The sequence below is a fragment of the Dromaius novaehollandiae genome, chromosome 8 (genome assembly GCF_036370855.1).
Source record: "Dromaius novaehollandiae isolate bDroNov1 chromosome 8, bDroNov1.hap1, whole genome shotgun sequence".
Lineage (NCBI taxonomy): Eukaryota > Metazoa > Chordata > Aves > Casuariiformes > Dromaiidae > Dromaius > Dromaius novaehollandiae.
The window spans coordinates 25,407,548-25,423,277 of record NC_088105.1 but is presented as its reverse complement, the minus strand read 5'-3'; the positions used below and the strand labels follow the sequence as shown (position 1 = coordinate 25,423,277).

General features: G+C 41.4%; 2 protein-coding genes across 7 annotated transcripts in view; both read right to left on the bottom strand.

The window, feature by feature from the left end:
- The window catches only part of ZNHIT6 (zinc finger HIT-type containing 6), a 38,579-nt gene extending 30,352 nt beyond the window's left edge, over positions 1 to 8,227 (bottom strand). The window contains exons 1-5 of the mRNA XM_064515986.1: positions 8,072 to 8,227; positions 6,771 to 6,836; positions 6,558 to 6,664; positions 6,390 to 6,475; positions 5,555 to 5,658 (exon numbers count right to left, since the gene is read on the bottom strand). Of these exons, the coding sequence (XP_064372056.1) occupies positions 5,555 to 5,658; positions 6,390 to 6,475; positions 6,558 to 6,664; positions 6,771 to 6,836; positions 8,072 to 8,130 (422 nt within the window). The 5' untranslated portion in view covers positions 8,131 to 8,227. The remainder of the gene's footprint in view (positions 1 to 5,554; positions 5,659 to 6,389; positions 6,476 to 6,557; positions 6,665 to 6,770; positions 6,837 to 8,071) is intronic.
- A 708-nt stretch (positions 8,228 to 8,935) lies between these two features.
- The window catches only part of COL24A1 (collagen type XXIV alpha 1 chain), a 158,733-nt gene continuing 151,938 nt past the window's right edge, over positions 8,936 to 15,730 (bottom strand). For all 6 annotated transcript variants that reach the window (XM_064515977.1, XM_064515979.1, XM_064515980.1 and 3 more), the window contains 3 exons: positions 13,454 to 13,563; positions 12,086 to 12,301; positions 8,936 to 10,382 (listed from right to left, as the gene is read on the bottom strand). In XM_064515977.1, the coding sequence (XP_064372047.1) occupies positions 10,236 to 10,382; positions 12,086 to 12,301; positions 13,454 to 13,563 (473 nt within the window). In that variant the 3' untranslated portion in view covers positions 8,936 to 10,235. The remainder of the gene's footprint in view (positions 10,383 to 12,085; positions 12,302 to 13,453; positions 13,564 to 15,730) is intronic.

The following is a 15,730-nucleotide window of genomic DNA, read 5'->3' as shown; positions in this document are numbered from 1 at the left end:
CTAAATTTATTGCATCATATCAACTGCAATTCTGGCTCTGCAGAAATACTTAGTGTCAGCCTGTGAAAGACTGATTCACTGACCATTTTGTTTCTCTTTAGCGACTAACACTCTATGATGTTTAAAAAAAAAAGAGTACATGGGATTACCTTACATCAAAGCACAGACAAATACTGTAGTATTTCTTATGTTATTTTGAATTGATAAAGGAAGAAAAGGAAATAGAGAAGTTTAATGAAGGACCATTATCCTCTAACTTTGGTAATACCCAGTACTCTTATACTCAGTGCACTGAAGTTTAATTGAAATAGAGGGCATTCGGTATCTACTCCTTTGGATAATATTGCCTTTCTTAACATCCTTAAGCAATGAAGATTCAGCCCAAGTAAGTGACCAGATTCTCTCGTGAAAACAAAAAAAGCCCTATTAATAGAAGAGAACATGTAAAAGTTTAATTTCTTAAAAATAAAAAAAAGCCCATGTTCATAATGCCAAATCAACTTTGCAGCTTCTAACAGCAGCACACAAAAGAGGATGCCTCCATTTAGTTGAAGCTTCATTAAACTAATCCCTAAATGAAATTTGATGTATAAACAGTAAAACCAAATTATTTCTACTGAAAGTTGACGTGTTTCCTAGTTACAGTAAACAGCAAGACAATCCACGAAGAAACTGAAGTGCACTTCCTTTGTGACACACATGGTCTTCTACCAAGGGGCCTCACGACAGCAGGAGATCTTACTAACCATATGTGTTACAATAATTAAACATGCTGGGGTTGAACTGAGAGTCCTGCATAAATCAAAGGGATGCTGTCAAGGCCGAGTCAGCAAACCACAGTTATCTTAAAAGAATGAAACTCCTGTCCTGTTTAAATTCTGCAGGTTTCTGCAGTTTTATTATGAGAGTAAAACATTTCAGTTGTTAAAAAAAAGTTTCAGCTACAGACCTCGGTGAGTGCTCATCTTCAAAGGTGGATGTTCTGAAAAGCTACTGATTTACTGAAATGCATGAGGATTCTGCTTTCTTAAATTTAAGTTTAATAGGTCTAACAGTGTAATGTTAGCCCAAAATACAGCTCAAATAACTCCTGGGTAAATTCTAAATATCAGCAACGCTTCAAACAATTATTTTAATTATTTTAATTTAGCTGAGGATAAAGAGTTGTTGTTTTGGGGTTTTCAAGTGTACCTCAAAGTAACTTCCATACCACTAACGATCATTTATATGATGCTGCTCCTAAGTCTCCATACTATATTTTGTTTCCAGTATTAAATCAAAGAACAGAGATAAAGGGAATGATTCCCTCTTCTCCCACACTTATAATCTGATCAAATACTCTCAAACTGCAGGCATGGCCACCACTAGGGAGGAGAGCTGCATCCTGCCTGTGGGGAGGAGGGGTAACAGAAGGATTTTGGTGCTGTGAGTAAAGCCGATATGTAGCCGGGGGAGACGGCTGTGGGTAAGCAGCAGGGCCGGTCTGAGCAGGGCAGCACCGACAGCAGAGCTGAGGGAGCTGCTCTACCCAGTATCAGCCTTTCAGCGCTGCGACCACCTCCTGCCAGGGAGCCAGAAGCCCCAGCGCTGCACGCGCCCTCTGCTCTTCTGTTTGCTCTGCTGGCTGGAGCTCCCCAACCGCTGCCCCAACCCTCGGCCCAACCTGCCGCCTGGTCGCACTGCCCACCCCCTTGCCAAAGGCTCCCCGTGCCAGCAGTCCATCCCAAGTGCCCGGCAGCACGCTTCCAGAAGGGGAACTATCACCTGTGCTGTGAAATGCGGGCACCATGGACAAAGTTGGTTGAAGCAACGCATCAAAAGATTTGCAAATAGGTGTCCTCAACATCACCTCTAAATCTGATGTCTCATAGGTAAGAGCTAACTATAAACTGGACTCAGACTCTATTTTCTATTGGCCTCCCATTAGCTAGATTTTCAAGATTACAAATGAGTCTAAACTTTAGGTTACCTAGCATTGGCACGTATGGTTTCGCAAGACTGAACTTCGCAAACAAACTAACGGAAACCAGGAAATGAAGAATCTGGTTAATCCATCCAAACAACCACTGATCTGTCCTCCAGAGCTGGCAGGGCCAGGGGATGACACAAGAATACATCTTGTACTTCCTAGTCTTGGATTACTCTCATTCCTGCCTTGTACTGCCTAACGGCTTGGCTCACACGTAAAGCGTGAAGAGGACATCAGAAAAGATTGTTCCCAGCTCTCTGTGCACATACGCAGAGCAGCTTCCCATCTCCACCCTCAGGAGCAACCCCTCCACAAATCCTCACTGGCGAACAGCATGAGAAGGGGCTCAGATGCACAGAAGGGCAGACACACCAGACCCACCCTGGGCACTGCGAAGTGCTAAGCTTGTATAAAGCAACTATGCGTACAGCTTAACTTTTTGATGAGTATTACATTCAAAGGGGTAATGGGTGTCATAAAGTCCCACGGGATAAGTGCTGAATGGATGACAGTCCGTGATTCGATCAAACCTCAAGCGTGGTTCCTCAGGCATCCACATAACAAAAGAAGGCAAAACATGCCAACTTCAAAAAAAGGTGCTTAGTTTTCATCTAAATCAGTGAATTCAAACAGTCCATTGCTGCATGAGTAACAGTATTAGCACAAGAGAGGAAACAGGATTGCAACAGCCTGTACTCAGACTGGTTTAAGCTGCTACGTCCGGTAGCTTAAGCTTTGCAGTGAGCTGGTTCAGAGTTTATCCAGCTGAAAAGTGTCACTGAAAAAAACAAAGTGAGCTTCCTGCTATATTCGGGTTATATTTCCCTTTTAAAGGCATACTGTAGCAAGGATTGTTTCTTCTACCTGTCTTAAGCAAAAGCTTGGCTTAAACCTGAAAACAGGAAAGCGCAGGGAGTTCACTGCTTACTGCATATCCTTTATCAGCCAAATCACATAAAAATGCTACTCTGACTGTGTGAAGGCACACTTTAATCTGTTTTCAAGCGATGAGCTTTCATCTGTCCTGAGAGCCAAACTCTTCCTTGAATAATCAGCTCAAAACTGCTCACTCTAAGGCAGAATAACTTTGATAATGTTTAGCAACAGGAACTATTTGAGGGATCTTCACAAACTGACTGATCCCAGTAACGGCAGAATCTGTCAACATTAAGGAAAGGGACGGGATGTGTTTGGCTGGGAGAACTGTCTCAAGAACCTGTTGTTTAAAGGTGTCATATCTTCTACTTTTGACCTATATGAGGCATATCAAACCTCAGTGCAATCTAAAGAAGCTTGGGGATTTTAGAATCTTAAGAAACCACCTTTTGGCATGAAGAAGTTCTAACATTATCACTGACTAAGCTTCTTCTCTGCCTTAAAGGAGGTCCAATATAAAATTTCAGCTTTTTAGCCCCAATATGACTTATTCCACTATAGGTTGGATAGAGTACTGCAATAATTCAGGACAGGCTTTCCTTTTTCTTTTTTTTCTTTCTAGACAAAAGCACATTTTACAGTGTATGTTTTACTCTACTTTTAAGCATCTACTTTTTGTAGTAACCACAGCACATATTCCATAGCCTTGAACCGCATTTGCAGGAAACAGATGGTTACCTTCCTGTCCTCTTCAGAATGGAAAACATGATCAAGTCCTTTATGATGGAATCTGAAAGCCCCTTACAGGCTAACACTTTCAAGAAAGGACTGTTATTACTGAGAAGAAAGTAAGGTATTTTCCCAGGCAGTAAAATAATTCCTTGACTATTTGCCAATAAGTCACCTTCCTTGCCCCATCCTCTTAGGTTTTAAATCTGCTTCTGTTAGAAAAAACAACAACATGTGAACGTGTAATCCGCTCAAAGATTAATTCATTCCCAACACAAGTTCTGTTTCACTATGTACTCTAAAAAGATTTTCTAGAGAACAAAATCTGAAAAACATGCTATGTGAAAGCAAATTTCTGTCAGCACAGGATTGTACTATGCCCAAAGTCTTATCAAGAAGGACCAAAACCTCTGTCTCTTTGCCTGTTCTGTTCTTCTGCCCTCCTCAGCCACAGATCCCAGAGTCCCTGGGCTCTTTACACTTGCTCTGGCTCTTTGAGACTACTCTCTTACCCTGTATTCCTAGGGATGTTTGTGTTGCGCCAAGTATCCATGACATTTAGGAGATTCTCCAGGAAAGTTAAACTCAGCCCTAAGCTTGAGATCCTTTAGCAGCACAAGCCTAGCACAAGATATCCATAGAGGGTAGAACATGTAGCCAAGAAAGAAAAAAAGTCAGCATAGAGGCAGACAGCCTCTCCTTACTTGGCTAGCATCTGCAAGGTTTGCGGCTATCCGCTGGTCTTTCCTGAGGAAACAAGAGAGCCTCACCGATGCTTAAATTTGGGGCAGGGGGAGGAGAAAACATCCCAGATTTTCTTTCCTTCCATGAGTTTTTCCATGATTTTTCTCTGGCAGTTACAACTGGTAAAGCGTGAGCTTTGAAAAGTTACGTTTCTAAACCTCTTTTATGCCTTATGTTCTGCCAAGAAAAAGGTATCTGCAAAACCAAGCAATCATGCTTTGTCTCAGAAGAGCAGAAGTGACGTAAGAGAGCCTATTCTGCAGTCCTCCACCTTGCTCGCTGCTCTGTCAGACAGCGACACCTGCTGGCTACTCGCTAGCAAACACCCGGATTTCCCCTAGGACTCGGCACGGCGCCTTCAGACCCTGGTCTGTCAGAAACAGAGCAAGCAGGGAAAAACGTGTCCTGGAGCAGAACTCACCATCGGAACTAAGGACACGAAGAAAATAACCGGAGGAGCCAGCCGGGATACCTGACACAGCTGATCACTATCCGAAGGCATTCAGATCTGCCCCCAGCACAATCATAGAGCTGAGCTCTGGACCTGTTTCCTATCCAAATGAAGTACTCTAAATATATTTCTCCACAGTGGAAATACTTTAAAATACAGTTCCTGAATACCAGAGAAAATTTACAGGAGTGGGTAAAGGAAAGAACATCTGAAATCATCTTAGCTTTTTCTCCTGAACTCATGCCTGTCTGTCCGCACTTGTCTCTCCAGGCAGTGCCATATGAAGCGTTCAGATTCTCCAGTACACTTCAACCCTTAGCACAACTTGCCACAGAAAGAACTGTACTTGGAAGGAGCTGTTTCAAGAACAACAGAGCCTTTTTCCTCCTTCAGAGATGGAGATTTTCAGCAACCATTCCCCACCTACCTTCTGTCACAAACCTTTAAAGGAATGTTCTTTTCTTCTAGGAACAAAACCATAAAAAAGCCCTTTCAGAATATCAGCTAAGAGAAGATGAAAAACATGACAGCATTGACCCCTTCCTGCTGCTACTGAATGGTGGTGTTTTTCAAAAATAAAGCATGAGCTGCATAAACTGTCAGATTGAGCCCAAAAAACCTAAAAAATGAAAACCTGCAACAAGAAATATTAAACTTAAATAGCTCTTTAAAAAAGTTTGTGGATCTAACAGATTTTGAAAGCATACCAACATGAACTCAGACCCTCATCATTACATGTTCGGTGAAAACAAAATATTGCTGATTATAACTATCTGAAGACTTACTTCTTATTGAAGATGGTTGAATTTTCTCTTCTTTTTGTAAATCCAATGGGCAGAGTTTTCAGGATGATATTATGCCTCCGAGCTCTATTTCTCAAGTAATTTATCTAACAAAAAATAAAAACAACATTTTTTGAATGTGAATAACGTAATCAAAAGCTGAAAATTAAACAAAAAGGAGTAATTCTGAACAGAGTTTGGTGAAAATTATAAAAAAGGCCACATTTAATGTAGTATTTTCTTTTACTTTATTATGTTTTTTAATCGTGAATGAAAAAGTTAATAGATTAAACTACCTGAAACATTTTCAGGTAAAGTTTTTCCAAGGTTAAAAAACAGCATGCCTATGAGCTCTTTTTAATAAAAGTACTTAAGCATACTGTGAAAGCCACACACAGCTATTGCGGACATAACACCACCCATGGAGCTGTTTCTGAGCTACAACCCAGCTAGCAGAAGGGATGTATAAGCACCATCTCATCCACTGACAAAATCTGATTTGAAGGTAGCACTAAGGATATCACTCTATAAACGTGCCTACGACAAAATCCTAAAAACTGCTACACTATGTAGCATCTCACCATCTTCAGTGCATGTATTCTCCTAAAAACTGCTACACTATGTAGCATCTCACCATCTTCAGTGCATGTATTCTCATGACATCCCTGTGATCAAGCACACACAGACACAGTGTGACTTCAGCCTAAGCAGAAAGCTGGAGCCTTCTAAATCGCAGGAGAGGTATCAACTCTGAAGTCTGGACTGGGACTGCTTCGGTGGGAATTCAAAGAAACTCAACCTTATTTCCAACTGACCAAGTTCCCAATTTAAAACTTACAAATTTATTTGTTGTTGGCCTATGCACAGAAAGATCTCGAGCAGCAGCATCAGCTGTCCTTCCTACATCTTCCAGGAAACGATAGTCTGAAGATAAAAGAATAGGAAAAAATGTAGTGCTAATCTACTAAACAGGATGAATTTTAAAAAGCACAACGAATAGTCTTACCACTTAGAAGGTTCAAGTCAGTAAACTCATTTACGGAAACAAATGCTGTTTTATCCCTGATTCCATTACAGCTCAGTGCAAGCTTATGCTTCTTTACACACAACAGACTGAAATGACACACAGAAAAGACCATCCATTAACAAGCCAGGTTCAGCACAAGAATGAGGAAAAGGAAAAAAAAAAAAAAAAGAGTTTAATTCAGATAATAGATACCTGCATGAATATTTCATGCACCGTGGACACCTGTACTTAGCTTCCTCTTCACTACAGGTTTCACATCTGAAAGAAGGAAAACGTATCTCTTAATAAAGTGGCATCTTTGTGCCCAACTGCCTTGGGAAGGCTTCTGCTCAACAGCCCGGTGCTGTACAATCATTCATAAATTTCAGAAAAAGTCATTTGAAGCACGAAAGCACAAAGAGGAAATACAAACACTTTGCATTAGGCCAGGTGACAGAGTAAAATACCAGCTATGGGGAATATCTCCCAACACGTACAGGGGTCTTGCCCATATTAAAACACAGCACAGCAATACTTAAAAGAAAAATATGCTAGCCGCAGAAGTGGAAGCACAGCAAGGCTGTATCAGCTTATGCTTTATGGCCTGGTCTACCAGCGCCTTCCTGTGTTGACATCGTTCACAGCGTGCACCTCACACGCAGGCAGGCCATCTTCCACTTGCCTGTAACTGGGGGCACTTATGCCCTCAATTCACACCGGAACCTGAGCACCGAATCCCATTTTTGCAATGAAACAGAAAAGCCAAGACGAGATAAACCAGCAAAGTTTCCCCTGGCTGTCAGCAATGCAAAGGCTGCAGTTAGGGAACTGCAGAGTCACAGTGTTCAAGTTTTTACACGTATGGACTAAAATATTTTCTGATTAGAAAGTTTTCCTCTACAAATATAACCTTCTGCTTTTAAGTTAGGTTGTTATAACTGATACATTTCTATTTTTAGAAAAACATTCTTGATATTTTAATGAAAAAATTTATAATTTTTCATTTACTTTAGTTCCCACGAGCGTGGCAGGGGAAAAAAAACCCAAACCCTCCCACGAGCGTGGCAGGGGAAAAAAAAAAACCAAACCCTTCAACCCACTTCCATAAAGTTTTGGAGAACGGCACAAAAACATCACTTCCAGCGCTCACAGCGCTTCGCCCGCCCCCGCTGCGCTGGCGGCTCCCCGGGCCCGCGACACCGGGCGCTGCCGGGCAGGAAACCCCCGCGCCGGGAAGGAGCCGCGACCGGGAGGGACCCGAACGAGGGGCACCGCAGCCCCCGCCTGGGCGAGGGCACCAGAAGGCCCGGCGGCGGCAGCGACGCTCAACCCCTCGGTGCCCCGCCGGGGCCGCCGCGCTCCTGGCAGGGCCGCGAGGCCCCGGCGCAGGCCCAGCCCCAGGCCCGGCCCCAGGCCCCGCGGCGCCGCGTGCGGAGAAGCCGCCGCGGGAGCCCGGCCCGCAGCTGCCCGCCTGCTGCAGGCCGGCGAGGAGGGCGCGGCCGCCGCGGCCCTACCTGCGCAGAGCCATCTTCCGCCTGCCGGGCGGGTTGGCGGGGCCGCCCGGGCCCTCCATGGCGGCGCGGCGCGGCGGCACCTCCCTCCCGCGGGGCCCGATGGGGACGGGCGGCGGCGGCGGCGGCGGCGGCGCGGCGGCCCCTGGCGGCCGGGCCCGGGCTGGCGGCGGCGGGGAGGCGCAGGCGCGGCCCAGGCGGCGCGGTGAGGAGAGGCGAGGCGAGGCGCGGCGCCCCGCGCCGGAGGGGAGCGGAGCGGCGGTGTCTCCGCGCAGCAGACGCGGTCACGTCTTCTGGGCAGCCTCGCAGTACCCCAAGCGGTTTGTTTTCTAAAATATATTACTTTTGGGACCCACTAAAATAAACCATACATATAAGCTATAAATCTTGTACTTTCAAACAAAAGTGCTATGATACTAATAAAAATATACATAGAGCAGGACATTTTCTAAAAGAGGACTTCTTACTAAAACAAATCAATTTATCACAACATCAGCTCCAAAACCCAACTAGGAGCATGTGTGAAGTGATACTACCAGAGAATAATGGTCTTGAAAAGGCAAAAATTGCTGTAAGAAATTTTCTCTAACAATTACCACTCTGTAATCTTGCTTTCTCTTTAGTTTTATCAAATTTTCTCACAGGGAACAAAACTATTGATCAAGGTAAGACGGAAAATGGGCCGCACATGCATGTTACCTTGTAAAAGCAAATACCGTCATTGTTGCAGCATCCCATGGCACCAAGAACGTGGCTTTCGCCTTGGCGCAGGGAGAACTGGCACCTAAAAAGTCCCCCTCTAGGGCATTTTCACGATTGCTGAGATTGAGCTATGCAATGCGAAACAGAATAATAAAAGACAAATACTTAGTTTTAAAGCTCATTTTATTGTAATTTGGTAAATGTGGCTTCCAGTGGATCAAGGCGGTAAAACAAGTTGTTTGAACAGCTCCCTGCTCCCTGGTATGGTTTGGCATCATCTTGTCATATACAACTGAGTAGACTTTGGATTGAAAATAGATAGAGGCATACCGTTATAAAGAGTGCTTTTCCTAATGGTAGGGTTTTTTTGAAGGCATTGTAGGCCCAATTTAAGAAAACCAAAACTGTCTAATAATATTGCAAAAAAAGGAATTTCTAAGTTGATGAAATGATTATAATTTATCAGCAGCCATTCAAAAGACATGCTGTGGTAAAATTTTGAACAAGTTACAAAATATATACACAATGTATCATCTTAAGATGCCTTTGGCATTGAAAAAAGTTAACTGTAATACAGAATCTAAAACTCAAAACTACTGCAGGTACCTCTTCTACAACATTTTTATGATGGCTAAAGGGTTGCTGTTCTGACTATATGCATCATATACAATGTTCTGTCGCATATACCACTTCCACAGCAGTACACAAAAATATTTTAAACAAGAAATCAACATAAATAATGTTTTAGTTGTAATGAAGTACGTGACCAACAATTTATAATAAGTACCTTTACGACAGAAACGTATCTCCATGTAACCAGCACGTACAGTCTGAAAGACAAAAAGGGACTCAAATAATCTCCGCTAAGGCCACGAGCACCTTGTGTTATGAAGAGCACCAAGGCAACACGGACAGGAAACACGTAAGAGGTAGTGTGCCATCTGTTAAGATGTGTGTGTCCACCCAGGACTATAATACAACTCTGTGTTTAAGAAAAGAAGACATATTGTACTGTGGCATAATTCGCTTTTCAGATGTAAGCTATTGCACATTTAGGAGCATTAGCCAGTATTGCTCCTCAGTATTGTATGTCTCAGCTCTCCTCAGGATGTTGCTTGCAGTGCTGTTAAATAGATTACCGGGACGCTAGAGGTCCCGAAGAATTCCATGTTCGGATATATAATTCTCAGTTCCAGGAAATTATACAGGAAAGCACCAACCAATATTAAAAAAATTAAATACTTTATCAAAGCTGTTGTAGTCTTTTTTCTTTTCTTTCTTTTTGTTTTTAAATGCCACGTCTCCTTAGGAGGAAGTCCTTTTCTTCCTGAGGTTCTTTAACCCACGCTCTGTCTGAAATGGTTCTTCAGCTTCGTAACGGTAATTGCGTCTGTAGTGGATTGTTACCTTTGCATTTAATCTATGCAACAACTCCACGGTGATGTAAAAAACCAGGACAGAAGCCTTAAAGGAAGCACACTAAACCACTCTCTATGAAGTGCTGTTGTCCTGGTCTGAGATGAGAAAGCATGTGAACCTGAACGACTGGAAGCTGATGAGTGTCCTGAGTGTGAAAGAAGAACTGCGTCTTATGCCAGCTGCCGTCTTGAATCTGCAACACATGCAGCAGAGTATTAAATTGGCATCAAAGATGAACTTCAAAACGCAAACAGAAACTGGGCTTACAGAGTCAGAGGAGGAGTGTACAGAAACATTTCTTCTCCCACCAGGTTGTAAAGGAATTGTGCAGTTTAACAAATGCCATTTCTCCCGTGCGACAATGCAGGCACTCTCTCAAAACAGCTACTTCTCAGCGTGCTCCAGAGCAGGGCTGGAGCGGGTGCAGACGCTGGGCAAGACGGCCCAGGGAGCGAGGTTTGCCATTTTGCAAGCACTGCTGTGTTCAAATAGCCTCTAAGATCGCTTGCAAAATTCACCTCTGAATTTAGCAACAGGGCTACGGTCATGAACTCTGTAAGCACGTGAATGGCTTCAGCAGGCCCTTGAAAAATAATCATGGGGAACAAAAGCTCTATTTTTGCTACGAACTTTGTATTGATTATTCTAATCCTTTAAAAAACTCAGGAAAAAATTGTTACTTTATCAAAAATTATAAAATAACATTATAATACTGTCTGAGGCTGGGAGTGTCTTGATGTTCACAGTAACTCCTGTCTTACCCAACCATCAAATGCAGTGGAGACCACTGAAAAGTGAAATCCCTGCAGGGAGGGATATGTGACATTCTACAGGAAATCTGCACAGCACCTAACTTCCTGCAGAAAGAGAGAGAGACCGCACAGAATCTCACAGAAAAAAATGGCATTTTTCAAGAGCCATCACTGCATGTCTTATTTTTTCCTCAGGGACAAAACCAGCCCCAAATAAAGATGGGGAGGTGGGGAGAAGGGGCTTCAGCAGCCCTAGCTTAGCTGTGTGACACAGGTAGAGCATCTCCTTAGTGTGTAGTATCGAGGGGTGGAAGCATAACAGCTTCCGAGTGCCTCGGTAAATCCACTTTCTATCTTAAGATTAAAAATCTCACCTGACACCTTTGTATTGATATGGGATCAGACTGTACTCTCACACCTTCTGTCACTGTAAATGACAACAGAGCTATAAAATACTATAAGTGTAAGGTGCTCGGCTGCTGTTTTTGGCAGGGTTTTACCAAAATGCCTCATATCTTGATTATAATAGTAATCTAATAACCATTAGAAAGGTAATCAGCTCTTCCAATCTTTACTAAATCTAAAATATGACTTAATATTTTAATTAGCCAAAAAGCCAGTTTCTGACCATTATTCTTTTATTAAATAACCAAACGATTGACTTATAATCAATGCATTTAATGATATTTGGTTGTCAAAAAAACTGACTTCCAGCCTGTCTAAACCTAAGATGTTGTACTGGATAACCTCAGCAGAACTCCTACAGAAGACTGAATTTTCATTCTGAGAGAAACTGTTCCCAAAATTTCCTGGAGGACCTCCTTAGATCTGCTCTAAGCTCTCTACAGTAGCTTTGTAGCATCTGGAACTACATGGAATCCAGTGCTAACAGCAAGTACAGATACTCTGCATTACTGTAATTGATTTTGCATTTGAATAGATGTTGAATTTAATATCAAAGGCTTGGCATATAGAGGCATATGCAGAACAACATAAGTAGTAGGGCTTCAAGGCAAGAAAATCTAAACGACCATTACAATACTAGGAAAAAATATATATTCTCAAAGCTTATTTATTTGCAGAATGTTAATAATGTCTAAGCACTGACTCCATTATGGGTTTAATAATGCTAAAAAGTATTTACCATGCATTCGTCCGTAAGCACCTTCGGTTCAAGTAGTGTATTTGCTTTAAACATTTGGCCATTCCATCCCTTGAAGCTAACAGATGTTTTCTGGCTGCCTGCCTCATTTAATCCCCACATCGGTGCGTTCAGACAGTGAATTGTGATGCTGTGGGTTGCTTCTAAGCTCAGTAAATGAAGGAAGTTCATCTGCACTTTTCCGACGCCAAACTCCAGCTAAGTTCCAAAAGAAAGGCATCATTACACTCACAGCTGGACTATGCTGACTGGCCGCAGCAACATGAAGTGACATGCAGATATATGTGCGGTGTCTAGGCATGGGAGCACGTATACAAGTTTACACGTTTATACATTGGGATCAATGCCAAAAGACCATGATTTGTTTCCTTCAGAAGAGCTGTTAGGTTCTATAGTAGAGAATACTACAAACATAGAAACTTTCATAGGACATTTTCAAAGCTTAAACATAAACATTTGCTAATGCTCACAAACTTGCTGGAACACAGCTGGGCAGATACCATTACTTTGTAAATAGGGAAACTGAAACAAATGATTATGTTATTCAAACAAAGATGATTTCAGCAGCAGCGATTTATCTGCATGCCCAACATTCTGCTGATTAGTCCTGTCCTTAGACAGCTATATGGGTCTGCCTGTCAATACCTAGATCCCATTAATAACCTGAAATTTTATAAGCATACTTTAGACAGCAAATATAGTTCTTCTAGTTACTCATTAGAAGAATTTCTGCAAGATCAGATCATATTCAAGTATCTTTCAAATTTAAGAATGTGCGTGGGAGCTTTATGTTATTACTGTTGCTCTTCAATATATGTATATATGTAAAACGCCACAAAAATAAAGTCTCCATTCCCAAGGGTTTAAGGAATACAGGTAAAGAGTGGCATGGAATTAGTGATATAAAGGAAAGCATTCTCCACCTAACAAGGCATTTATCAGTAGCTAAGTGTTGAAAATGATTTTGTTACTTCCCTTTTGCAACCTCAGCATTTCTATACCCAGCAGCCTCCAGCAAGGATTTACTAATGTAGCTTAGAAGCATTTTGGTTTTTTTTTTTTCTCATATCTTGTACAGAAAATTATAAAGCAAAGCAAAAGAAGAGCTCCAACAGCATGGAAGGTAAGTGTGAAGGTAAGTCAATGTTCAAAGTCAGAGTCAAAACTAGTATGTGTTGTCTCCACTATTCTGTAATTTCTATTACAGAATATATACCAACATGCCCTCCCACAGAGATACACATAAAAGTAACACATAGAAATCTAACATCGTATTATAAGTTAAATACACAAGCAATCATTTGTTCAGAGTTTTGGCACAGATGCAGTCTGGTAAGAAACAATGTTTACCTTTGTCACAGACATTGGTGATAAACATGTCTGACCACCTGCAGTAAAGTTGCAGAAAACTTCAATGGCATCAGAAGGACATCCAATATTTGGGTCAATCCAGTATTTTCCTATTAGTATATAATCCCAGGCAGAGAATAAAACCAAAATATAGTTGTTACTAAACAATTTGCTAAAGTCTTCATGCTTTCTGGCAAGTGTTAGATACATCATTACTACAGCTTCACTGGGAATGGAAGAGAGGGAACAAGAAAGTCTTTCCACTATTGCAATGCTATCATAGATACTGAGCAAAATTATCATAACCATTCAGTACTGGCTACATATGCACTGACTTCTGAACACTGACTGTTTCAGATATGTCCTCTCTTTCTACAGCTAAACAGTGAGTGAGGACAAAAGGCATTTCTGCTGTCTCTATATTAAAACTTATTATCTGGGTTTAGCTTTGTACAGAGCATATATTCCTGAATGTAAAATTTGAATCTAAATCCTGTTGCTCTCACAGTGTCTTGAAGATCCTTTCTTTCTCTTCTTTCTCCTGTCTACAAGACACTTGTACTTTGCACAGTCTCGTGATGTTAATAAGGAGTATTCCCCACTGTGGAACAGCGAATTTGGTCCACAAGAAGAAACAGGACAAATAAGGCATATCTAAATTATAGCAAAACCTAGGGTTAAATGGGGGTGAGCCTATGCGCTACAGTCTGTATGGGTGTGTGCAGTCCTCTGCGGAGCGGAGGCAGGGTCAGGGACCTCTGTGGCCCGAAAGGACTGAGATCCATTCAGGAGTGCACAGTTTTAATGAGGGTTAGACTCGTCTTCATGATAGTCTTGAAGAACTGATTAGTCCTGACACATGCCAAGGAACAGTCATTTATTTCCTTGTAATGTCCAAATTCATTTCCTACTTTCTCATTAGCTTATTAACGTTAACACTTGATAATAGGGATATTTACATATATTTATTATATTATTAAACACTCAGAAGGTGGATTATGTCCCAGCATTTACATTAAACATTTTAACAATCATCTGAAATATTGATTCAGGATCTCCTTGGATATCAACAGCTGTCAGTGTATCTGACAGTGGCAGTGTATTATATACACTTTTCTCATTAGAAATCTAGAATCTGATCCGCACAAAATCGTGGCAGAATGGCTACAAACACTTGGGAAACTTTTGATCACAAACTGGATTCAGTTTCAAATCTTCTGGACAATTTGTTTACTGTATTTGAAAAATGTCAGCCTTGAAACTGGTGTTACATATCTTTACATTATGAACAGTTTTATTATATCTGTATATTGTACAGGATGTTCTAAACCAGTATCCAGACACATACAATTTACCCTACTCCTGTCTTGTAAAATAACAGGCACAATCTTCTCTTCTTGGCAGTCAAAAGTGGCTTCACTGGAAGTAGGATCAAATTATTACTGCCTGAAAACTGTGCTAATTACACTAATTACAGACCTCAGGCTTTGAATCAGATCTTGGAAACAGACACCTAAATCAATAAAAGTTCAGCTCAGATTTGCATATACGTGAGTAACTTCATGTATAAATGTAGTTCAACAGGAATAATCACTTTTTATAAAATTGCTCAAATGTATAAGCACCTCCAGAATATACAACACAGAAATGTCAAAAAGTTTAATTTTGTCAAACTATAAAGTCTGAGGTACTTGCATGTGCAAGGAGGACTATACTAACACATAATTCGGCTCCTAAGGATACTATATCCACACCAGTTGCCTGAAAAATGTAAGCATTTTAACCAGTTTAGGTTGGAAAGACTGTACTTCTGTAGACAGAAAGACAGTCTTGAATGGGATCTGAAGAACAGGTTACTCGGTTAAAGCAAATACTAATCAAGTAAATGCTGCTTAAAATACTTAACTAAAGTACTAATTATTTCAAATGTTTATTTTTGAGTAATAAATCTATGACCCACTGTTAACAGGCACAGGTAACAAAGTTACGTGTAATATGTGCAGAAGAAATACCAATGGGGATTAAAATAAGGCAAGGGTTCTTAAAGCTGCTTAAAGCAGTCAGATGCCCAACATCCACTGAATTTCAGTGGCTTCCAAGTGCTTTATTGTCTTGGGTTCTTTTGATATTTTCAGGTCAAATGTGTACAGAAAAGCTTTAAAAAGATAACGTTTTTGTTAAGTTTTGAGAATATGGTACATTTAGTCATCCAGGCCACGTAACTTTTCATAGATTTTCTGACATGAGGAATATGTAAGCTAAAAAGCATCTCAATGT